This window comes from Trachymyrmex cornetzi, unplaced genomic scaffold, assembly GCF_001594075.2.
Source record: "Trachymyrmex cornetzi isolate Tcor2-1 unplaced genomic scaffold, Tcor1.1 scaffold99, whole genome shotgun sequence".
In the NCBI taxonomy this organism is placed as follows: domain Eukaryota; kingdom Metazoa; phylum Arthropoda; class Insecta; order Hymenoptera; family Formicidae; genus Trachymyrmex; species Trachymyrmex cornetzi.
This window is the reverse complement of record NW_017300343.1, coordinates 25,509-50,682: the sequence shown is the minus strand read 5'-3', so window position 1 is coordinate 50,682 and position 25,174 is coordinate 25,509. Positions and strand designations below refer to the sequence as shown.

The 25,174-nt window shown below is 30.2% G+C and overlaps 6 protein-coding genes across 6 annotated transcripts; 5 read left to right on the top strand and 1 right to left on the bottom strand.

Annotated features, from left to right (window-relative positions):
- Positions 1-96: 96 nt before the first annotated feature.
- Positions 97-3,507, bottom strand: LOC108770035 (uncharacterized). The gene is made up of 4 exons (XM_018521329.1): positions 3,467-3,507; positions 3,109-3,343; positions 2,333-3,051; positions 97-173 (listed from the first exon to the last, which is right to left on the bottom strand). Exons 2-4 carry the CDS (start codon positions 3,297-3,299, stop codon positions 97-99), a joined length of 987 nt encoding a protein of 328 aa, XP_018376831.1. The 5' UTR covers positions 3,300-3,343; positions 3,467-3,507.
- A 1,073-nt stretch (positions 3,508-4,580) lies between these two features.
- Jasper (JIL-1 anchoring and stabilizing protein) lies at positions 4,581-10,641 on the top strand. The gene is made up of 12 exons (XM_018521380.1): positions 4,581-4,833; positions 5,686-5,756; positions 5,848-6,008; positions 6,094-6,227; positions 6,482-6,671; positions 7,430-7,522; positions 7,609-7,951; positions 8,047-8,221; positions 8,308-8,361; positions 9,214-9,279; positions 9,366-9,498; positions 10,235-10,641. The coding sequence occupies exons 1-12, from the start codon at positions 4,753-4,755 to the stop codon at positions 10,510-10,512; spliced, it is 1,779 nt and encodes a 592-aa protein (XP_018376882.1). The 5' UTR covers positions 4,581-4,752; the 3' UTR covers positions 10,513-10,641.
- A 6,160-nt stretch (positions 10,642-16,801) lies between these two features.
- On the top strand, positions 16,802-17,596 carry LOC108770034 (uncharacterized). Its single transcript, XM_018521328.1, has one exon. The coding sequence runs from the start codon at positions 16,802-16,804 to the stop codon at positions 17,594-17,596; it is 795 nt and encodes a 264-aa protein (XP_018376830.1).
- Positions 17,597-17,714: 118 nt separating this feature from the next.
- On the top strand, positions 17,715-18,138 carry LOC108770083 (putative gustatory receptor 28b). The gene is made up of 3 exons (XM_018521381.1): positions 17,715-17,783; positions 17,859-17,948; positions 18,028-18,138. Exons 1-3 carry the CDS (start codon positions 17,715-17,717, stop codon positions 18,136-18,138), a joined length of 270 nt encoding a protein of 89 aa, XP_018376883.1.
- A 4,987-nt stretch (positions 18,139-23,125) lies between these two features.
- On the top strand, positions 23,126-24,229 carry LOC108770033 (uncharacterized). The gene has a single exon (XM_018521326.1). It carries the CDS (start codon positions 23,126-23,128, stop codon positions 24,227-24,229), a length of 1,104 nt encoding a protein of 367 aa, XP_018376828.1.
- A 119-nt stretch (positions 24,230-24,348) lies between these two features.
- Positions 24,349-24,782, top strand: LOC108770032 (putative gustatory receptor 28b). Its single transcript, XM_018521325.1, has 3 exons — positions 24,349-24,417; positions 24,494-24,583; positions 24,663-24,782. Exons 1-3 carry the CDS (start codon positions 24,349-24,351, stop codon positions 24,780-24,782), a joined length of 279 nt encoding a protein of 92 aa, XP_018376827.1.
- The last annotated feature ends 392 nt before the right edge of the window (positions 24,783-25,174 follow it).

Below are 25,174 nucleotides of genomic sequence, written 5' to 3'. Positions count from 1 at the left end.
GTTAAAATATATAAAAATTACAATTCGCTCTCAATCGCAAGCAAAAATATAATAAAACTCACAGTAGTTAATATAATAAAATTCGCTCAGTATGAGTTAGAAGTTATGTAAACGTTGTAACAGGTAACAATATATGCTTCCGGTTATCAGTTGTAAATTAAAATAATTCGTATCTGTTAAAAAGAACATAAATATTTTAAACATATAATATTGAGTATATAAAATAAAATGCAAAGTATAAAAATATAATATATGAGGCAAAGAATAAAATTAAAAATTGACAATAAAAAAGTATTATAAGATTTAACAAGCAGCAAACAAATTATTCAGTCGTAATAATAAAAAATTATATGATATCTAGTTACTAAGTAAAATATATATAATAAAATTTTGTAACAATTAAAATAACGGATAATAGATATTTGGATTATATGATATGGATTATATAATAGAATATTTGGATTATTTTAGAAAGATGTTGAAGAGAGAGAGTATTGAGAACGAGCGAGTAATCTCGTGAACAAAGAGAAGAGCGATTCGACTGTTAGACTCTGAACAAAAAAAGACCTGTATCCGAATGCTGAGTAAAGGACAATTTATAAACCAATCGTAAATCGTTGCTTATTTCGCTTCGTCATAGTCTCAATCCTTTATTCACAGCCTTAAATACGCCAAGCTAGGTTTTTTACAGCCATGACGGAAAAATAACAATTATATCTTAGGATAGGATCGTACATGAGAAACACTCATATCATATAGCATCGTACATGAGAAACATAGAAATACAAGCACTTAAGATCCAGCTAGACTGCTAGACCGTTTAAGAAAAAAATAACATTTTTAGTAAAAACATTACGGGAAGATCTTTTTCCGTGTCATTTAAATATACAGAGTGCCTAATATTATTGACACAACGCTCATATGCAAGTAAAGCAGGCTAAACCGAATCGAAAAATCTTTTAGTATTTTGCAAATTTTGCAATAGTCAACGAGTTATTAATTACTAAAGATCGCTGAATAGTAGTCAAGTACAAGTGCGTGGCGAGATAGGATCTCTCATCATTTTTTTTTAAGTATGTTTATTGTAGTAATTGAACAGTATACAATTTTTTAATTCCAATAAACAAAGATTGAATACTAGAAATTTAAAATGCCTATTGCGGTCGAAACTGGATCTTCATTGCTTTTAAATAATTCAATCTTGAATTACTAATATACACTATATATGTATGCACTTGCATATATACCATATTGTAGTCTTCAAAGATTGAACTTACAGATTAGCTTAGTCTAATATAGGCTGAAGATAAGTTTCTATTACTCTCGTAGCCAGGAACATTAAATTTACTAATCTTATTTCGATAAATTGAGGTAGATTTATATTAAGACAAACAGTATTCTTAAATTATACTATAGCTGCTAGTGAAAAACTACACAGAGGTGAACTACACAGAACGCGGCAACACTTACGGAAATTAGCGCAGCAGAAAATTATTTTATACCTTTATGAAAAAGCCGTCCATTTTTATGGAAAAACGATGAACCGATTAGTCAACTTCCGCTACACGGAAAGCGTTGCCACGTTCTGTGTGCAGGAGTCATTAGTCCGCTTTATCTGCATACGAGCATTGTGTCAATAATTATTTGCAGATGTATAACATATTTAATAGTAATACAAAAGGTGTTTCTTAAATACCGCCCACTAATCATATACATATAGCGTTATTTCTCATCAAAAATTAAATCAAAGAGTCTTGAGCCATTTTTTTTACAATGCTAAATAAAACAGTTATTACCAAGGTTGATAAAAAACATGTTATAAACATGTTTTTTTATAATACAGCTGTTTAAAGCATACATCTGTTCGAAGCATTAAAAACATATTTAAGAAAAAAAATTTATTCTTAAAAAAAATAAAAAAACATTAGTCTGCCAACTCTGGTTATTACAGAGCAAAGCAATTATCGTGATGGACGTGCGCCCATCTGAATAATTGAAAGAAGCACCATTTGGATTAGCTTTACTCTGGTAATAACTGCTTCGAATTTGAGCGTTGTAGAAAAAAATTAGTAGGCACTATTTAAAGATACATCCTGATATAATAAATAGCAAATAATACTAGAAAAAACTTTTTAAGATTTTTTTACATCAACACAATTTCGATTAGATTAAAAAAATGTTAGTTTGTTATTTTTCATTCGTATTCTTTAAGTGGAATTTACAAATGTAATTTCATGCTTAAGACGCACATTTAAAAAATTTTTTAAAATTAGTTGTATTAATTGACTTCGGTGATCAAATGACCACGTAACAGTATGTTCAATATGCTTACTCATATTAAATATATTTGAAGGAAGTGCGCGTAAAGATTGACATATTAAATCAGCTAATATATTGTCAGTTTTAAATAATTTGTCTTGATTATGTTTTAAAATTTTTTCTGCGGTCTTGCATATTTCAATAACATCACATGATGCTTGATACGGCTTATCAATAAATGTATTTGATTCCTTATGTGCCTTGTTTGAAATGAGCAATTGTTTACAAAAAAGGCAATTAATTTTTTTTATAACAGTTGAAACTATATAGTCAGATATATATGTAATTACGATTTCAACATATTCAGTCAAGTACCAATTAATTCGTATAAAATAATCATGATCCATATAAACATTTACAGAATCTTGTTTTGCTTCAACATTTGCTACTTGCTGCTCATTAAGTTTTTGTTCATTTCTCACATATTCATCAGATAATATAGTATTAAGTAATACAATGTCGTCATCATCGTCTTGCGGAGTACAAATGGCATTATTTGTTAACGAACTTGTATTTGTTAACGTTTGCATTACAGATTGCATTTCTAAAATATTCTCTTGTAAACGTTTGTTTTCTGTTACTAAAAGTTTGTTTAAGTGTCTATTATAATGAACGTATTTTGCAAATTTAATCCATGATTGCTCACTAAAATCAATTTTTTTAAAACATTCTATGTTATATTTACCAGTTCTTAAAAACATCTTTTCTGTTTTATTAATTTTAGACAGTTTTCTGAAACAAAAAGTTTATTTACAATATTTATAAATTAAAATGCCTTTTCATATTTACCTTTGTTGACTTGTGACATGTGTTGGTTCACTAAAAACTATAACTTCATTTTGAACATTCATTGGAAATTCGTATAAGATGTCCATTGATTCATTTTGTTTATCACGTTGAGTATTCATCATACATTTATAAATACTTATTGATTTATTTTGATCATCACATTGAATACTGCTTGTTAAGTCATTTGTCATGTTGTATTTCAACTATCAAGTCTTTTTTTACATTTTCACAAAATCTATTGTACATAAAAATACATATTAAAAAACATTTATTTATATCAGATGTTTTATGTATACATATTTATAAAATATTGTAACTATATTTTAATACAAAATATCTCATTACAAAATATTATTACTTTTGCGTAAAAACAGATGGAACTGCAGTTTTCTTTAATCTTTTATTTTTTTATCATTATTATAATCATTTTCTGTAAAATAATCGCTGCAAATTTGTGCACGTTTGTAATCATTGATATTACGACTAATGCTTTAAAATCAATTTTTTTGTCTTTCCGCATGTATCGGAAAACTAAAAATATGATGCACAATTTCACACTGAGAAATAATTATATATAGGTCTATTTCTGTGGCTGAGCAGGCTGATGAACCAGGCTATTATAAAATAAGGCTTGTTTTCTGTGGCTGAATCAGTGTACTGTACACTTTTAGAACTTAAAGTAAAATAGGTATGTTTGATATTTGTGTCGAAAGCGAGAAAGAGACTTCTAGTACAGTCTAGTACAGGAACAGAAAGTAGACCACTAGCCACTAGTGACACTAGTGTACATTTTTTGAACTTAAGATAAATTTTCCTGAGCTACTCAAACCGGCTGTTTCCTGTTTTAGCGACAGAAAGGATCACGTAGTAAAATTGACAAATGACATTCGTTAATAATACTAAGCGCTTATTGAACTACAGATAACTAAATCGAAATGGCGGTCGAAATAGCTAATGGGCGCCTTCAGCGGATTCAACAGTTGAGTTCACTGAAGGTTTGTTCGCGTCGCATACTTCAACTAGAGTCCTAGATTTATCAGAGAGGCGCAACCGGCTTAAGTCAGTATGACAAAGGTGCTAAGAAGAGTACTAAACATGGCCGACATGCTATGAAACTGCTTTAAACTATGTCAAACAAGATAAGACGTATAAGATAATGTGAGATAGAATGTATAAGATAAAATGAAATAGAAATATGACACTAGTACTATAAATGGCTGCCAAGTCACGCAATTGGTTAGATTGCAACAGCAAATCAGAATGCATAACACCGGTTGCGCCTCTCTGATAAATCTAGGACTCTAGTTGTTTGTCAAATGTTAAACGAAGACAAACGATGCTCAATAGCGTTGTCAGCATGAATCAGACCACGGCCTAGATCAATTATTCCTTACAACTGGCAACACTGCTTTGCTCGACTTTGCGCGGTAGATCAGCCATTCGTAGACGTCATGACCAATCCCGCCATCCGAGCTGAGCGTCGTGTCTGCTGCGTGTTTGGATTTTGTCGTGCAAATGGCGGTTGTTGCGGTGTTTCGTGCAATGCGTTTGCAAAATTAACTACGCCACATCGTTATTGCAACGTTTAACGATCAAAAACACGATAAAGCGGATCGGTGCCGCGATAGCGGATTATTCGTAGTCATGGTGAAGCTGCTAAAAAGATTCTTGGCCGGTGATAAGGTATTCGCCAAAGTTCGAGGTTACCCGCCATGGCCAGCCAAGGTAAGTTTGTATTGAGACGCGATGCTACCTGGACGAATGTCCCGGTGGCCGTTATGTTAGACGCAGCGTTATTTCATCATCCCCCAAGAATAACTAATAGGGGTATTGCGGGATGTGGTGACGTAAATTATTCAAAAGTTGCGGCTCATATCGTGTTTGTTACTCGCGGCTGCGTCTTGGATGACCGTGGTTCTCGCTTAGGAGCGAGAAAAACGCGGGATCCATCCAGAACGCGAGATAACATTAACGATAATCCGCCAAGTGGCACGTTATCATCCACGCTAATAAACGCGCATTGTAAGTTATATTTCTATCCATGTTTCACTATATTTGTCAATTATATATGTATTCTTGGAGATTATATCTCGACATGCATCATATAAAGCCTGTTCTACAATGTGCTTTTTATTTCCAATTTCTTGTTTTTTGCAATTTTTTGCATCTTGTTTTTTTGCTTCTTATCCAGTTTTTTGTTTTATATCGCATGAGATAAAAGTTAACAAACTTCGAAAGAAACAAGAAATACAATTGTCGATAAAACGGTTGCAAAGGAGAAAAAAGCAAACGATAAAAGCAAGAGAGAGGAAACAAAGAACACATTGTAGAATAGTATATTCTTAATGTATTCTCCATGGAGGAATATATATGTCAATTCTAGGCACTTGTTATGGAACAAGCCCGATTGGAATTATTTAATTACTTCCTAGATTTCTATTGTGTTTTCTAGGGAAAACGAAATAATTCCGATCGGAATTCATTCCGACATGTTCCATGATAGGTACCCTGTTTGTCATATTAAAATTTAATACATATGGCTTCATCTGTTTTGCATCTTGCTTCATCTGTTTGCAGGTTGAAAAAGTCAACGATCCAAATTCCAAGAATGCTAAATATTGTGTTTACTTTTATGGTACAGGAGAAACGTAAGTAACTTATAATATGAACAATAATTCTAGTTCTCTATTATGAATATTATTAAAGGATATTTTTTATAAAATATATTAAATCTTTCAGAGCTGTTTGCAAAGTTGACGAGTTGTATACCTATGTTGAAAACAAAGAAAAATTTGGCAAACCTAGTCGTCGAAAATTCTTTCATGAAGGTATACAGCAACTTGAACAAGAACTTAAAAATGACAGGAACAAACCTTTGGCAGATATTGATGCTATTAAAGGTAATTATCAATATTGACAATAAAATCGAAATAGATTAAATATTTTTTAATTAAAAATGGATTATTATAAATGATACTTTGATAGGTGCTGAAGCAACAGAATTACCAACTGTCAGTGCTGCGGACAGTGATATAGAAGCTGGTTCCTTGGTAATTGACGAAGGAGAAAAAAAGAAATCAGTAAAGAGGAAAGTTCTTACATCTACACCCAATCCTACTGTAAGCAACATTTATCTTTTGTTATTTGTACAAACTAATGTTTTGGAATACCATATATTTTACAATACTGTATAAGAAAACAGTTGTTGGCTAAATGTATTCCAAAAGAAATTTAGGAACTGCCGACAAATATTTTTAAAGTTTAAAAAGTTTGTGCGATTGTTCCTTATACTTTTATACATATATATTTATATAAGTGAGTATAAAATTAAATACATATACTAGCTTATATCTAATAAATATATATAATGCAGCAAGATACTCCAGAAATAAAGAAAAAACGTGGTAGAGGAAAAGCTTCAAATGATGCGTCAAGAGTGACAGAAGGTGCTTTAGATTCGCAAGGTGAGGAATCGCCGAAAGAGGTGGTTAGTCGCAGTGGACGCAAGATCAAACCAAAACGCTTTGCAGATTTTTCGAGTTCAGATGAAACCGAAACTATAGGTATGAACTTGTGTTTATAACAATCTTTTATTATGATATACGTTTTTCAAAGAATTTATTCTACAACTTTATGGATAAAAAATATTCAAATATAAATGATTAAATAATCGACTTTTTATTAGCTCTTGTTTTCAATTCAATGCATAATGTGTTTTTAATAACGCATTGAGTTCAAATATCACATTTCAATTGTGAAATGTAGTTTATTGATATCACAATATACTGTTATTCTTTGCAAAAGTTAAAATCAATTTCCCTGATAATAACTAATATTTAAAGGTAGGAGCACAGTAAAGACACCTATATCACATTTAATGGTGGATGAAGAAACCCAGACTTTTTCATCAGAAATATCTGAAAAATATTCAAGACTTAAGGAACCCAATGAAACTCGGAATTTGTCTACAAAAGAATTAAAAAGATTAGTTCTTTTGGAGCAGCTGTCATTAATTCGTATACAGAAATCTAAATTTTTATCTGTAAATGTAAACCTGTAAATTTTTTCTGTACAACTCCTATATCATTTTTAATTAATAAAATTTTCAATATTTGTTTTTTTAATACTGTCTATTTATGTCCCTACTTTTATATAATAGTTCTACTGAACTCTCTTTTTTAACAACTTAATTTTTATCTTAGGGAAAAATATATATTCAATTATGTTTAACAAAGTTTATTTTAAAAAAAAGTCGGTTATTTTTTATATATTTGTATTTAAAATTATAGTATAATGCAATTGTAAATATTACTCTGTTCAGAACATACTGGTCGAGGTCGTAAAACGAAAAACGAAGATTCTAATGAGCATCAAATGACACCTGTGACGCATAAAAAAAGAGCGGCTATTGAAAGTATGCATTTGTGTAGATAGTTTTTTACTTTTTAAAATCTTTTAAATTAGTTACATCTTTAAAAACATCGTTTATTTCATTTATAGAAAGAAATAATGAAAGTTCCTTATTTGATGGAACTGTAGTATCGAGTGGTACGTCTTCTGATACATCAAACCGAGTTCTCTTGGCTCGTACATTTGCTGGTGAATATGTGGGTATTAAGTTAGGTACAAATAGGCCAGACTCTTTCGAAAGTGAAAAAGCTCGAGCACAATGGGATTGGTCAACTGCTACAAGAGCTATGAAACTCAAAGCACAATTAGAGAGTGGCGAAATATTACCAGATCAAGTGAAAGATTTGCTAGATTTTAATGTACCCGTTCCAGAAGATGAAAAACGACTTTTGACAAAGGATGGAGCTGTTCATCGCAAAACATATAAATTGAGGTTTGATGAGATATGTTTAGCTTAAAGTGTAGCTTTATTTGTGTTGTCAATGTTGATTTTTACTAAGTATTTACATTTATTATGTTATTTTTTAGATGGCTTCGTATAGAGGCTCAACTCTTACAATTAGATGCTCAAATAAAATCTAATCTTGGACTGGATCGAGCCAATACAGACAAATGCTTACAAGCGATGGATGAAATTTTGTCTCTTTCAATTGATCCTTTAATGTTAAAGAAACATCCTCATATTGTTGAAACAGTGAAAAGGGTAAGTAATACATCGAATTTTTTAATAACTTTATAATATTATTAAATTATAGTAATTTTATTTTTACTTCCATTATATATATATAGCTACGACGATATATTGGAAATTTAGGAGAGTGGAAATTAAGTGAAGAAGAAGGGGTATGTATAAAACAGCGTATGTCTTTATATTAAAGAGGAGCAGTATATGTCTTTACATTTTATATTAAAGAGTGTGTGTATTCTATTTTATCCTTGTTGTTTATCGAGTGTTAAAAAAGGTTCAAATGATACACATCATGCATGAAATAGAACGCACTCATAATTTGTTTGTACACAATAGCTAGCCGCGTTTGGCAGAACATTTATTTTACAATTGGAAATTTTTTTCGCTGAGATAAGAGAAGACTTTATCTACGTCTAAAAGTATAAAAATCAATGCCTTAAATAGTCAAGTTGAATCTTAAGTGTTTATATATAATACTGTGTGAATTTATATGCTACGTACGTAGTCCTTTAAAAATGCGCGCCAAAATGATTGTTTGGTCTTTGAAACGCAAACTCTACTAAACTACCGCAGTAATATCACAAGTTGAATAGCGATTTAACAATTTGATGCTTTTTCCGCATCTTAGAATGATCTTAATAATGCTGAGTGATATATTAAAATCTGTAAATAATTAGTTCTTTTGATATTGCTGCGGAAGTTTAGTAGAGTTTGCATTTCAAAAACCGAAAAATCATTTTAGCGCGCATTGTTAAAGGACTACATACGTAGTATATAAATTCACATAGTATTATACAAGCACTTAAGATCCAGCTAGACCATTTAAGACTTTGATTTCTATAGCTTATGTTTTTCACATATACGGTCCTATAAGATTTAATATTATCTAAAAGTATAAGTCAATCAACGCGAAAAAATGTTCAACAGTTTCAATATAAACATTTTACTCAATACGGTCATGCTATATTACTTCTACTTTGCGATAATAAATGTAACATTCTTTGTAGACTATTTTCAAGCAAAAAGCGGAACAAATTAGACAAAAAGCTGAGCATATATATAACAAGTATAAGGTAATATATCATATGTAAAAAAAAAATGGAAGTATACTTATTTAAATTCATTTTTACTCTATATTTATCAACTGAAAAATATACAGGCTATGTTTACGATACCTGAAGGTCAATCATTTTGGCAATCATTTTCTGATCAAGTGGTCCATTTCAAAAAATTAACAAAAGACATGCCTGAAGAAAAGGTATTTTCATTGATGTCCGACCCTTCTTGTTCAGGTAATTTTGTTATTTTACATTAAATAAATAGTAAGCAGTATAGATTTATAAGGCTTTTTAAAATAGTTTCTTTAACCCTTAGCGGCCACACGGGGCGACTTTGTACCCCAAGGCTTAGGAAAAGTGAAATTAGAGGTCTAAAACATTTGAAATTGATACAAGTATCGACATCTGTCACTAGTAGACACGTGTGAGATGTGACTCCATTACATAGGAAGCCGAAAAATCGCATGGCGGCACTTTGAGCGTTCGTTTTCTCGACGTTTTCATTTTTCCCTCAACCGTAATTTTGCAAAATAAATATACTTTTTGAAAGATCGGCGTATACTGTTATTTTTTTATGGTAGTATCTTGTGCGTACAATCCTAAAATTTTAACCCTTAATATTGAAAAATGGCGGAGTAATGAATTTTTTTCCGAAAAAAGTTATTTTTGCCGAATTTTCACATATATGACCAATTTTTAGAACGCCATCTATAAATTGACTAATATAAATCATTAGAAATGTTGAAGAACTATTCAACAAACATGAAACAATCGATTAGAAATCTTAAAATACCCATATATCTTGTACACCTAATTTTTTTTAGCTATGTACCCCGGTGTGGCCGCGATGTGGCCGGGCTGAGGTGTGGCCGCTAAGGGTTAAAATAGTTCTAAGATAATTAGAAATTACATATTGAGATTTAAAAAATGTATTTTGTGATATATATTTATTACAAATATTGATGTGTAGATACAAGTATATCGGAGGATTTACCTGCAGATGATAGTGGTAATCAATTGGATTCAGATGTGATTCAATCAGAGCCAATACTGGAACGAGAGGCACAATATGAAACTGAAACCGAAGCGGAAACGGAACCAAAAACAAATACAGAAACCGAACCAGTAGTACAAACAACAGCGGAAGCAGAGTCAGAATCGGAGATTGCTAAGAGGGAAGTAGAAGCAGAAGCAAAAGCAGAAGTGCCTATTAGAACTGAGAGTCCTAAAGATGAAACAACAAAGTAACATATGTAAAACTTTTTTTATCTAATAATATAAACTTCTGCTTATGTTCTTTGTATATCATTACGATATTATAAAAAAAGAGGATATTATAATTGGAGTACATCGGGCGCATTCATAAAAAGTTTTGGCTAGTATAATTTTTTATGATCCTTTTTCTGTTTCGTATGTGGTAAAATACTGTTTACAAATGCATTCTTATAGATGTGACTTCTGCAAGAATTATGGGAAGAATGATAAAATTCGATAAAATTTAACTTTTTTTATCGAATTTAGTGAAAACTAACATGCTTACATATATAATTATGTGAGATGTGTATTAAAATTTAACTTAACAGTTGACTTTTGTTATATATTTACGGGTTTATTACATATATTTATTGGTTCTCTATTTGCATTACTTTTAATAGAAATATATAAGGTTGGTAGACTTTTTTTTAACCTTGTGTTTCTTCTTTAAAGATAAATATGTTTTTACTTTTTTCAAATATGCTTTAAACAGTATATTTTTAATGCTTCAAATATGCTTTGAACAGTTATAAAAAACATTTAAAACATATTAAAAACATCAATTAAGTATATAGTTTTGAACTATTTAAATACATGTATAAATCATGTTTTTTACCAACCCTGGAAATATAAGACAAAAATTAACTCATATATATATATATAGATCATGCAAATAGTTCTTACAATAACGTTGGTAATAACGATGTCAAATGAATTAAGAATCATAAAAGAATCTTACAACAATTCGGTGAATGCGATCGATATCACCTTTATGTACGTGGAAATTAATCTTATGAATTAGTTCTATTGTATTTTATTTCATGAATTTATGATCACATTCGCATAATATGATTGCAATATACCCACATTATTACTTGATGCAATATCTGCAATCACTAACTGGACAATATCAGGTAAATCTTCACTGTCGGATATTATCGAATACAAATGGCTGATGTAGTGGATAATATTAGATAAGACACATAGTATTTTTACTTGACAGTAATATAATGATGTCATGTATTGAAATACTAATCTTTGTATATTCAGCCAGTGCCATGAAAAAAATTTGTAAAGAGCACTCAGAACATTGTTACTCTCATGCAAAACTTACTTATTTAGTTATTATAATTGATGTAGCAAAATAAATATCACATAAGAATTACAGCGCAATGAATGATAGATAGAATTTTTAGTACTTGCATCTCAATTTAACGTAAGTTTTCCAATTTTATCTTTAGTTTCCTTTATTAAATGAAAACATTACTCATATTCATTACATTCTAAAGATAAAAATATGTATTATTGCATGCTAACATTTCTTTAAAAATATTTATGATATAAATAAACATATAATTGTTCGTAAAATATTATTGTCAATCTTCTATTCTGTGTAATTGAATTATTACTGTCTTCATTAAAAAGTCATTACTATTATAATAATTATAATAAAGTTGTATAAAATGCTTGTGAAATTGTACAAATTAGATTAACAGACATTTTCGGACATTATCACATCTTTGACATGGGCGACATGGCAATTACTATAAACATTTAATGAGTGGTAAGTATTAAATCTTATTTTGTAATTAATAATACATATCCAATATATTACAAAAAAGAACAGAAATTAATAATAATGTAATTTTTGTATTGAAATTTTCTCGTCGAAAATTAAAATAAATTATTGTAGTAAAGAAGTCATGGTGTTCAATATACTTTATCCATAGATTTATGTAAATAGACTGCGTATTCATATGCGACAACTAATGATAATATTGAAAAACAAAAAAATATATATATAGTTAAAAATATGAGAATAAGAGTAAGAAAAAGAAAATAATGCGCATTTCATTTCCAGAAGAGAAGTGATTGCGTCTCCTTTTTTTCTCTTTATCACATGCATAATTAAATAAAATTGTATTTCTGCTATTCTCTTTTATCAATGTTAATATTTTATTTTTAATGAAGCGCACAATCTATCTAAGTTTGAATCTATGATTTTATCCTGCCAGTCACACAAATAAACTAATTTCCATAAAAATATAAAACAGATGTTTTAATTATGTTGAATTTTAGGAAAAAATATACTCAAATGTATATTTAATAAACACAACATAATTATATTTTATAATCCTTTATTGATAAATGCAAATTTCTAAAGGTAATCTTATTCATAAAATCGTACATTTAAATTTATGATTTTTAAAATGAAAGATTTTTTCTTACTTTTATTGTAATTGCATTTTTCATTTATTTCTAAAAAATTCTCTAAATATATTTGTTTACAATTAAATTTGAAATATTCGGTAATATTTTATAGGACTAAATTTATATTTTATTATTGTTATCGATGTTGTTTGTCACAAGATAAATGTTTTTACAAACTTTAAGAAAATTACTTGATTTATAATTGAAATTTAATATAATAATTATATATTGTGTACGTTACACATGTATAATTATATTGTACGTACATATATCTATTATAAAATCATTACAGTAATTTTTTTGAAATTTTTTGAACAAGTGAAATCGAATCGAAAACGATAAATTTACTTTTAAGAAAGAACTATGAAGTCAATATTTGTTTTAAATGTAATTGTTGCTCTTATGGAAAATTCTAATGAAAAAGAGGGATATGTTGCACACTGTGATAATCGCTCATGGTCATCTCGATGTATGTCGTACTTCGTATCATAAGCAGTTGCTATCAAGTTTTCATAGTTCGTATATTATGTGTAATATTAGGTGTTAAACTTAATTCCTGCCGTTTGTCGTCTCCAAAATTGATTTGTTTCGAAGAGAAGATGACTGAATACCTTAATCAAAGTAATTTCCTCCATTTTCTACTTTATTACTAATTAATAATACTTTATTAATAATACTTTGATTAAGGTATTTCCCTTCGAAACAAATCAATTTGGAGAAAAACGGCAGGAATTAAGTTTAACACCTAATAATTGCATATATTATCACACGGCTGCAATTCGTTTGTTCAGTTAACCAATAATGATATATAATATAAAGTATTATTGAAAACTGGCGTACTACTTATTATAATAAATGTTGAGCTATCAAATGCATATGCTATACAAGAGCCTTTGAATGACTCGCTATGCTTCAAATAGGCTTATATTGTTAAATTTTCAGGCCTTTAAGATACTTGAGCCATTTGCTAATTTATTTATGAAAACAGATTATTATAATGGACGCGCCACGTATTATACCTAATTAGCGATTTGTAACAATGAATTAAAAATGTCATTATGTAATATTAAAAAAAGTAATATTAAAATTTATTATACATAAAATCTGGAAGAAAATAACATGTAAAATGATTTTTTTAAATAAGAATATAATTCTACTCTTTAATTTGAATTTGTTGAGCAGCTTAACAATATATTTAATAATATGTTCTTATGTAATTATTAATTAATATAGAACAATAAGAAACGCGAATTTCTAATTATCATTTTATAAATCTAGATAATTTTCAAGAGATATATTTTGAGAAATTATATTCATAAAAACCTGAATTATATTTATAAAAACATTACTAGAAAAACATCTGATGCAAATGTATGATTTGTGTGTACTTGCATTAAACAGATAACTAGAATAGATAATTCACGAGTATATACAGGGTGTTTGATAAGTAACAATAAAATTCTCGCATAGGGGTAGAGAGGACTAAACTGAGTCGAAAAGTCCTCAACCATTTTGTAATTTTCACAATAATTAATAAGATTTCCAAAAATCACCGAATATTGGTTTTTAATCATTTTTTACTCAAGTACCACCAACTTTACAGAAAAACAGCAAGAGAAAAATTGGGTATTTTCTTTTCATAGAGCTCTAAGAATTTTTTCAGAATTTTTTGTCAACTTTTTAGTACCGCATTTTCTTATATATACGTATATTGGCAACTATTTTTACCAACATGAGAAAATGTGGTACTAAAAATTCTGAAAAAATTATGGAGAGAAAGAATTCCAGGAAAAAATCAACAATTTTTGTCACTTGCTATTTTTTTTGTAAAGTTGTTAGTATTAAAGTAAAAATTTATTCAAACCAATATTAGAGTAAAAAATTATTCAAACCAATATTCGGCGATTTTTAGTAATTAATATCTTATTAACTATAGAGAAAATTGTAAAATGGTACAAGACTACTTGATTCAGTTTAGTTCACTCTACTCCTATGCGAGAGTTTTATCGTTACTTATTAAACACCCTGTATGTATATAATCTGAACTTGAATATATTTGCTTTACTACTGTAATTTTGGTAGTTTTGATAGATAGTCTAGAAGAATAGTTGTAAAATTATTATATTCTATAATTAATTATTATATTCTATAATTAAAATATGAATATCCAAAAAAAAATGTTTCTACATAAATCACGAAAATAAGTGAAAATAAGTATATATAATGTAATAGAGAAAAACTAATTAACTTTAAATTGAAAATTCGCAAGAATATTCCTCTGATTCAAAATTTAAATTTTACGAAGGCTTAGAGACACTTAATATTGTCAAAAGCTTACGTAGATTAACATTATAAATTATATTCGAAAGACTTTTAAATCTAAATATGTTTATACAGATACGATTTTAGATGAATAAACTTGAATTAATATAAAGTTCTTTTTGACGTAAAAAAAAAATCTCATGTAACTGCGAACTGTGTATAAAATGTATGCTCTCATTATTTTAAAAGAAGTTTGCTAAAGTGGCAGAAGTTAATTTAATGCTAAAATGTTTTTACATAATCCATAAGAACTTCAAATGATGATAATAATGTTAACATTGGTGATCATATAATACTGACATTGATGACTATACTACAATGCAATTATGCAGAACCATTATTTTTAGTCATAAATTCGCGTTATAACTAATCAACATTACAGTTGGAGAAATTATGAAGAACGTATTATCTTGTGTGTATATCATGTCATATATACAGATGATAAATATTCCAGTGAATGTCACTCTAATAACAATACGCAGGGCTGGGCATGCTATTTGAAATACTTTTATTTAAAACACACTATTTGCAATACAAGCGAATTTTGTATTTTTTATTTTAGCGGATCACATAAAAGTATTACGTATTTCGTATTTAAAATCGAAAGATTGAAAGCTTTTTGTATATTGTGATTCAAATAATAAGATTGATTATCAATGTTAGTATTTGAAATACAAAATACAAAGTACTTTCATAATTTTTGTTATTAATACTGAAATATAAAATACAAAATATTTTCATGTACTTTAAACAAACATAAAATACAAAATATAATTGTCTTACCAATACTGTTTTTCAAATAAAAGTATTTCAAATACTAACATTGTCCAGCCCTGATAATACGTAACAACCGGATATTTCCATCGCAGGATCCGTGTCGACTGATACAGAGCTAAATTATCGACTTTATGTTCCTTATCACGCTTATGACTTCCACAAATTTAATATTTAATAATGTTTTGCATACGTGTGTTGCTTGTGAGAAAGGTATTTGTGAAAGCATGGTTACATGTTCAGTGGTACTTCATAAGAATTATAAAGCGCAACGTCAATTAGAATACACGTGAATATTCACCGGACTCGCAATTAGTTGTATATAATGTTCAAACGATCGCAATTAATTTGGATTTAGAGCAATTGGAAAGACAGATATCCATAAAATAAAACGGTCGCCTCTTAAAATATCAATTTATGAGTTATATACGCGTGAAACGTTTTAATAAAGAAGACTTAAAGTATGTAAATTAAAAAAAATCTTTATATACAAGTGTCTTCAAAAGAAAAATATTGAGAAGATTGAACTGAAATAAAGAAAATATTTATAAACCATGAAACACGAGCCAATATGGATGAATCGACAAGACATAATGAAGTAAAGAAGTAGATATTAACTTAGAATTAAAAAATTATGGAAGAAGATAGTCATTGCAAAAATGTTTTCGATTCGGTTAAGAATTCAACTTTCATGAACGTCAATAAAATTTTCAATTTCTTTAGAAATACAAATAAAGAAAATTCTATTGCGGAAATAAATAGTGAACAGAAAGTGAACAAAATAAAATCAGAGCTACATCAAGATTTATTTTGGACGTTTAGAATATTAATAATATTCTTTAAGCTTATCGGTCTCGCTACATTCGCCCACCGAATCGTCATATACAAAAAGAGAACGTCATATACATTTCAATATTGCAAATTAGGAATCGCTTACAATGTTGTGCTGAGTAGTTTAATGATAGCCTCGAACTATATGTCTATATCGTTCAGACTTAATTTGGACTATGAGAACAAGACGAATTTGACTGTAAGCATCGAGGTTTTGCAAACTGTACTTGGTGCCTTGGTGATCTGCGCGATTTTGATTAGCTATTGCATCGAACAGAAGTCCTTGGTGCGAATCGCCAATCGATTAATCACCATCGAGGATGAGATAGATCGTCTGTATAATCTATATCATCCGCTACGACGACAGCGTATCTTCTGCATTATAATCATCGTTTGCATCTTGAAGGTTTTTCTACTGATACTTCTCCTGTTCACTGAGATCCTGGCCTTCCATACGGGCCCAGTCTCATGGCTGACAGACGTTTTGCCGACATTTCACGTGGGTTGGCTATTGATACAGTACTTCCTGTTGGCGACGGTCATTCAGACAGATTTTGCTGATGTGAATCGAGCGATACAAAGCCTCACCAGAATCAATACACCTGATCTTCGACTGCAGTCTCTCTATCAAACTCGTCGTATCGTAGTCAACAATTCGACCGTTCATCAACTGTTGCAATTGCGAGATGTGCATTGTCATCTCTGTAAAATCTCTGAGGATGTGTCAAGTTTCTATTCACTACCAGTACTATTCGGAATCGTTTTTCTCTTTCTGACACTCGTATATAATGGTTACTATCTTCTCTCGCCTCTGTTGATGACTGATAATATCTTAGAATATGAAACTCTTAGTAATACCATCGTCTGGATAATATTTCTGATTTATCCCATTTCTCTCCTTACCAATAGAATTACCAGGATTTTAATCGAGGTAGGATAATCAATGCAATAAGATCACATTTTAATCAGACCGTTTTAATCGATAAAACAAAATATTTTTATTAGTAAATAAAATCCCAAATATTTTATGAAATATTTCAATTATAAATTTATTATAGATGAAGAAAACAGGTAATATAGTGCATGATTTTTTAAACTGTGCAATCGGGAAAGAAACAAAAGCAGAGGTAAAAAACAAAGTAGATAAAACTTTCTCAGAAACGGTACTCATCGTAACGACATTTATCATAGATATGTTACAGCTCAAGAAATTTTCGCTTCAATTGCTACATCGCAAAATACAGTTTACAGCTAATGGATACTTTACGCTCGATAATACTTTTCTTCATTCGGTGAGAATATTTAAAATATCATGTAAGTAATTTAATAAATTAAATTTTTTGAATTAATAATTTTGATTATCTCTCTCAGCTGGTTGGCACAGTGGTGACATATTTGGTAATACTTGTGCAATTTCAAATGGGAAGCTCGCGTTCATCGATCAGACAGCAATGTAACTATACAGAGAAAGATTTAAAATAAGAAGCAGAATAATAAATTAAAGATAAGAAAGAATGTAATGAGAAATATAAATATAATGAAAAATATCTTAGATGTCTCTTAAATTGTGATCTAAGACTCAATTAAATGCAATTAAATACACAGAATTGCAGTTCTGAAACTTTTTATTGTAACTCCCCTTTATAATACATACAGTCAGTTCTGATTTGTAAAATTAGAAAATATATATATAAAAATGTAAATATATATACCATTTATTGTATTTAAATTAATTGTAAGTATTGTATTTAAATTAATATTATTAATTAAATAATTTAACAATTAAACTGAATAAGACTCGATGGAATAAATCAATTGATATTATAATGCCAATATAAGAATTATCAACATCCAACAATATTGTACATCAATGTACAAATAAGTCAACAAAAAATCAAAATGACTATTTTGATGCTTAAAATTAATAAACAGTCAAATTTGTAAACAAAAATCATTATTTTGACTTTCTCTTGACTTGGTGTATTTCTTGGGTACCAGATATTCGTGTGTAATATCGATCATTTTATTATTAACAATATAAACCGAAAATATATAACGTTTCGATCCGATTTTGGATTCTTCTTAGTAAATGCGAAGTTGATAATAAAGCAAAGTCTATGGTCAGTAGTTCATAGTCAGTTCTTATACATATTTAAGATATCGTCATAAGTACATTTTTAAGATGTCATGAATCAATCAGAGGATCGTATTATCATCTTGAGATAGTTTTGAAATAAGAACTAACTATGACTACCGTCTTATGTATTAATCTCCGAACCAATTAAACTTATGATATACACATCAGTGAGAAGAAAGTTGTGTCAATGGCTACGTTTACATTGGTTTATCATGAATTTAGGCTACGGCCTATATCCCAAATTCGACTTAAATTATTTAAGTCCGTTGCTGTAAATACTTGAGAGATGACCTGACCTGGCTGTAGGTCAAATTTTGATTTTTGGTGACTTGACCTGAAATAGGCTGCTTGTAACTTCGGTGTAAATCTCTTCTTCTTTTTCTTCTTCTAATTTAATGACGCTCGCCGACGAAATAACGGCGATTCCGGCCAAGATTCGGTGTAGATGCGCGCTATCCAATCTACAACCATCATTTGTTAATCTCAAAACTGTCAATTTCAAATTGATATATGTCATGTCGTTAGTAATAGCCATATATCATATCTTGTAAAAGTCGCAAATAAAAAAGCGATTTGTTTGAAAAATGTTTAAAGAGTCGTGTCCAAAGAGTTTAAAAAGTTCGTGTTCAGCAACAATTCCTGTTCCTGCTGTTGTAACGATGTAGACAGCGCTGAGACCACAAAATACTTCAGGTCGCTTGCGGTGTAAATGATTGGTGCTTAGACCTATTTAATTGGGTCACATTATGTTAGGTCAGGCCGCATATAGATCTCTCGATGTAAATGTAGTCAGTATAACTAAAAAACTTCCTTCTGCTTTGTGCAATGACAGTTGAGTGTTTAATCAGTGACAGTCATCTTACATGATTAATAATTTAATATGTTCCTAATGTGTATCTTGAGTGCGATGTTAGGTCTGTTTCTTGTGGCTGAACTAATGTACACCTTTGAAGAGATTAAAGTGAGATAGGTATATGTGTGTTTGATATTTATTGAAATCGAGAAAGAAAGTTCTTGTCTGTTTCTTGTGGCTGAACTAATGTACACCTTTGAAGAGATTAAAGTGAGATAGGTATATGTATGTTTGATATTTATTGAAATCGAGAAAGAAAGTTCTACCCAGCAAATGAGAAATTATTGAAAAATGTTGAAAATTATTCATTGAAGTGATGTCGAATCAAGTTTTTGAATTTTTTAAATTCTTTTCTATCCGTAATTCGCTTGAATCAGTAATTATGGATTAGTTATTTACTTTCTGTATCTCATTCAATGTGCATAGAAATGAAACATACGGTCAATCCGGTTGAATCCGTAATTATGTATTGGTAATTTACTTTTGGTATCTTACCCAATATTCAACGCAATGAACTAATTCGTTTGAATTTAATGCGCGGTATTGAAGAATTATCTAATATGAGAGACCCACAAAGTGCTAGTCACTTGCAATCTCGGCAAGTGATATCGTTGAAAAGCACGCACCGAGGTGATATACGTAAGTCCTTACCTCCCAAACAAAAGCTCTGGTGTGATATACAGAGTGTGTAACATTGCGGATCGTCGGCGACAAGTTAATTTCTAGATTCTGGCCACAATACAGGTTATATCCGGGAGTTATACCCTGTTGCCGTGAATCCATAATGTTGTATACTCTGGGTATAGTACTAGGGCTCATTCGGGAAGAAATTCATATATATCTGTGATTATTATTTTGGTGCACACTTTCCAACGATAAATCACTTTCGGGGATCGCAGACTATCATTTCATTTCTGAATCTATATATATCTATATATATAATATATCTACTAGAGTTCACATTATTATACTTATCTAGATGTATAGAAACGGATTCAGTATATTCAGTCTCTACAAAATTCAATACCTTTTTCACGAATTACGCGGATTCGAAAACTTGATTCATATGGATTTATCCAATCCAATCCGTTCTCGTTTGCTGAGTAGTGCAGTCTAGTACAAGAACAGAAAACAGACCATTTATCTAGTCAGAGGACAACGCATTATTCACTCAATTGTGACTATATAGGAGAAAATTTTTTAACTATATTTTGATATACACAACATGTTCAATTTTACAACTTTCCACACACCGATGTGTATATCATAAAATTTAATAAGATTTTATTCGGACGAATATATATGAGACGGTGCGTTATCTTGATGGAACAGCACTTTCTTCTTTTTCAAATGCGGTCGTTTTTTCTCAATTTCTGCCTTTAGCTTGTCAAACAATGATGCGTAGTACGTCCCTGTTATTGTTTTACCTTTTTCAAGATCAACACAATTCCATGACTGTCCCAAAAAACAGTCACCATTACCTTTCCCACCGATAAAACGTCTTCGCTTTCTTCGGAGCAGGTTCACCCTTCGCAGTCCACTGTTTTGATTGTTCTTTTGTTTCAGGAGTGAAGTGGTGGACCCAAGTTTCATCAACCGTTATTAATCGACGCAAAAAATCCGACTCGTTTCGCTTAAACTGCTCCAACAGGGCCTTAGAAATGTTCATTCGAATGCGTTTTCGATCCAGAGTGAGCAAGCGCGGCACTCAACGCGCGGTTAACTTACGCATATATTGACTAATTCTTCAGTCAATATATGACAAACACGTTCTTTTGATATGCCAACAGCCTCTGCTATCTCCCTAATCTTAATTCGACGGTTGTCCATTATCATTTGATGAATTTCTTCGATGTTATCGGTAGTGGTCGCAGTTGTTGGCCGTCCCGAACGCTCATCATCAGCTAAGCTGGTACGACCATGTTTAAATTCAGCTACCCTTTTCACGGTGGCAAATGATGGGGCAGAGTCCCCGTAAACAGCGTCCAACTCAGCTTTAATTTGCGTAGACGTATTGCCTTTCAAATGCAAGAATTTAATTACAGCACGATATGTAATTTTTTCCATTTTTACAAAATGACGACACAAATGATTGTCAAACAAGAACTGAACGTCCAAAGTGGCCACAATTGTCACACATCTTTCGTAAGTATCACGATTATAATACCAGAATGGCTTCGACGAATAACGTAATCTTCATGATGAGGCTCAAAACTTTTCAGACGACCCTCGTACTATAATAATATTTATACATGTACAATCCTTTATCTGTTACTTTTTTGTTTATAATGGTATTTTGTTTATTAATTGTAAACTAATAATATGTAGATTTTTCAAACGTGTCGATTTTCGATAATTCATATAATTATACTTTTTTGAGGGATTCATATATATCGTACTATTTTTGCTTTTAGTCCAAAGGGTCAACTAAAACAATTCTACGGGTTTTTGCATGAATATTAAATTTAAAAATTTGAAAATATTTTATCTAAAGTGGTTATCTTTTGCGAATTTTTCCAATAAAAAATTTTTTGAAGCATTGTCATTAATTGATAATATAATATTATTTATTTGAATCATATTGATCAATCTTTATCTGATTTTGAGGTATAAATTTCACACATTTTGAGATAAATATACGTATTCAGTCCAGAGATACAGTGTGACAAAGTTGCAGGGTTTTACAGACCCTGATGCAGGCGGGAAGATAACCAAAAATAACGATAGCCTACTATGGTTATCTACCATTACAGTTCGAGAAATTACAAAGAACGTATTGTCGTGTGTGTGTATATCATGTCATATATACAGTTGATAAATCTTCTAATTGATATCATTCAAATAATAGTACCGTAAAAAACAACTATTTCCATCGTAGGATCAGTGTCGATTCAAACAGAGCTAAATTATTGTTTTCATGTTCCTTATCACGCGTTTATAACGACTTCCACAAATTTAATATTTAATAATGTTTTGCATACATGATGCTTGCGAGAAAGGTATTTGCGGAAGCATCGTTACATGCTCAGTGCTACTTTGTACGAATTATAAAGCGCAACGTCAATCTGAAGACACTGGTAGTGTCTCGCGCTAAGCTATTAGAATATATGTGAATATTTACCGGATTCGCAATTAGTTGTAAACGACGTTCGAACGGTCGTAATTAATTTGGATACAAAGCAATTGGATAGACATCGATAAAATAAAACGGACGTCTCTCAAATTATTAATTTTTGAATGATATATGTGTGAAACGTTTTAGTAAAGAAAACTTAAAGTATACAAATTAAAAAAAATCTTTATATACAAATGCTTTGAAAAAAAATATTAAGAAGATTGAACTGAAAGTTCCCTAAAGAAAATGTTTATAAATCATGAAACACAAGGTAACATGAATAAATTGACAAGACCTTATGACAAAAAGAAGTAGAGATTAACTAAGAATTAAAAAATTAAGGAAGAAGATAGCCATTGCAAAAATGTCTTCGCCCAAGAATTCAAATTTCATGAACGTCATTAAAATCTCCACTAAAAATATAAATAAAGAAAGTTCTACTGCGGAAAAAGATAGTGAACAGCAAATAAACAAAATAAAATCAGAGCTACATCACGATTTATTTTGGACGTTCAGAATACTGATAATGTTCTACGAGGTTATCGGTCTCGCTACGTTTGCCCACCGAATTGTCATATACAAAAAGAGAACGTCATACACATTTCAACATTCCAAATTAGGAATCGTTTATAATGTGCTGAGTAGCTTAACGATAGCTTCAAACTATATATCTATACCATACAGAATTAATCATGACTACTATAAGAGGACCAATTTGACTGTAGGCATCGAGATTCTGCAAACTGTACTTGGTTCTCTGATGATCAGCACGATTTTGATTAGCTACTGCATCAATCAGAAGTCCTTGGTGCGAATCGCCAATCGATTAGTCACCATCGAACACGAGATAGGACGTTTGTATAATCTATATCATCCGCTACGACGACAGCGTATCTTCTGCACTATGATCATCGTTTGCATCTTGAAGATTTGCCTTCTGATACTTCTCCTGTTCATTAAGATTCTGAACGCTTATACAGGCCCAGTCTCATTGCTGATAGATATTCTGCCAACATTTTACATGGGTTGGCTACTGATACAGTATTTTCTGTTGGTGACGATCATTCAGACAGATTTCTCTGATGTGAATCGAGCGATACAAAGCCTCACCAGGATTAATGCGCCTGATCTTCGACTACAGTTTCTCTATCAAACGCATCGTATCATAATCGACAATTCGACTGTTCATCAACTGTTGCAATTGCGGAATGTGCATTGTCATCTTTGTGAAATCTCTGAGGATGTGTCGAGTTTCTATTCACTACCAGTACTATTCGGCATTGGTTTTCTCTTTCTGTCACTCATATATAATGGTTACCGTATTTTCTGGGTTCTGTTGATTACTGATGATGACTTAAACTTAAATTATTCTTATATTATTACTCTCATCGTATGGATAATATTTCGGATTTATCCCATCTTTCTCCTCACCAACAGAATTACCAGGATTTTAATTGAGGTAGAATAATCAATACAATAAATCGCATTTTATTCAGATCGTTTTAATCGATGAAACAAAATATTTTTGTCAGTAAATAAAAACCCAAATATTTAATGAAATATTTAAATTATAAACTTATTGTATAGATGAAGAAAACGGGCAATATAGTGCACGATCTCTTAAACTGTGCAATCGGGAAAGAGACAAAAGCAGAGGTAAAAAATAAAATTAGATAAAACTTTCTCAGAAACGGTACTCATCATAACGATATTTATCATAGATATGTTACAGCTCAAGGAATTTTCGCTTCAATTGCTACATCGCAAAATACAGTTTACAGCTAACGGATACTTTACTCTCGATAATACTTTTCTTCATTCGGTGAGAATATTTAGAATGTCAGTAATTTAATATAAATTAAGTTTTTTAAATTAATAGTTTTGATTATTATTTCTCTCAGCTAACTGGCACATTGGTGACATATTTGGTAATACTTGTGCAATTTCAAATGGGAAGCTCGCGGTCATCGATCAATGCAAACTGTACAGTAAGCAATGTAACCATACAAGGAAAGAATTAAAACAAGCGAGGTAATTAATGAAAGATAAAAAAAAACATAATGAGAGAGAGAAATATTAAAGCTTCTTAAATTGGGATTTAAAATTCAATTAAATGCAATTTATAAACACGCAGAATTGCAGTTCTGAAACTTCTTATTGTAATTTCCTAATACATACAATCAGTTCTAATTTGTAAAATTAGGAACCAAAAACTGTAAATGTATATATTGTATCTGAATTAATATTTTTAATTAATTTGTTTAACAATTAAATTGAATAAGGCTCGATAGAATAAATCAATTAATAATATTAATTTTACTTAAGGAGGTTGTAAGGCAAATGCAATATGTTAAGAACTACTAGAAAAAATTACAGACTATTCTAAATTTCATTTAATAATAATACAAAAAAA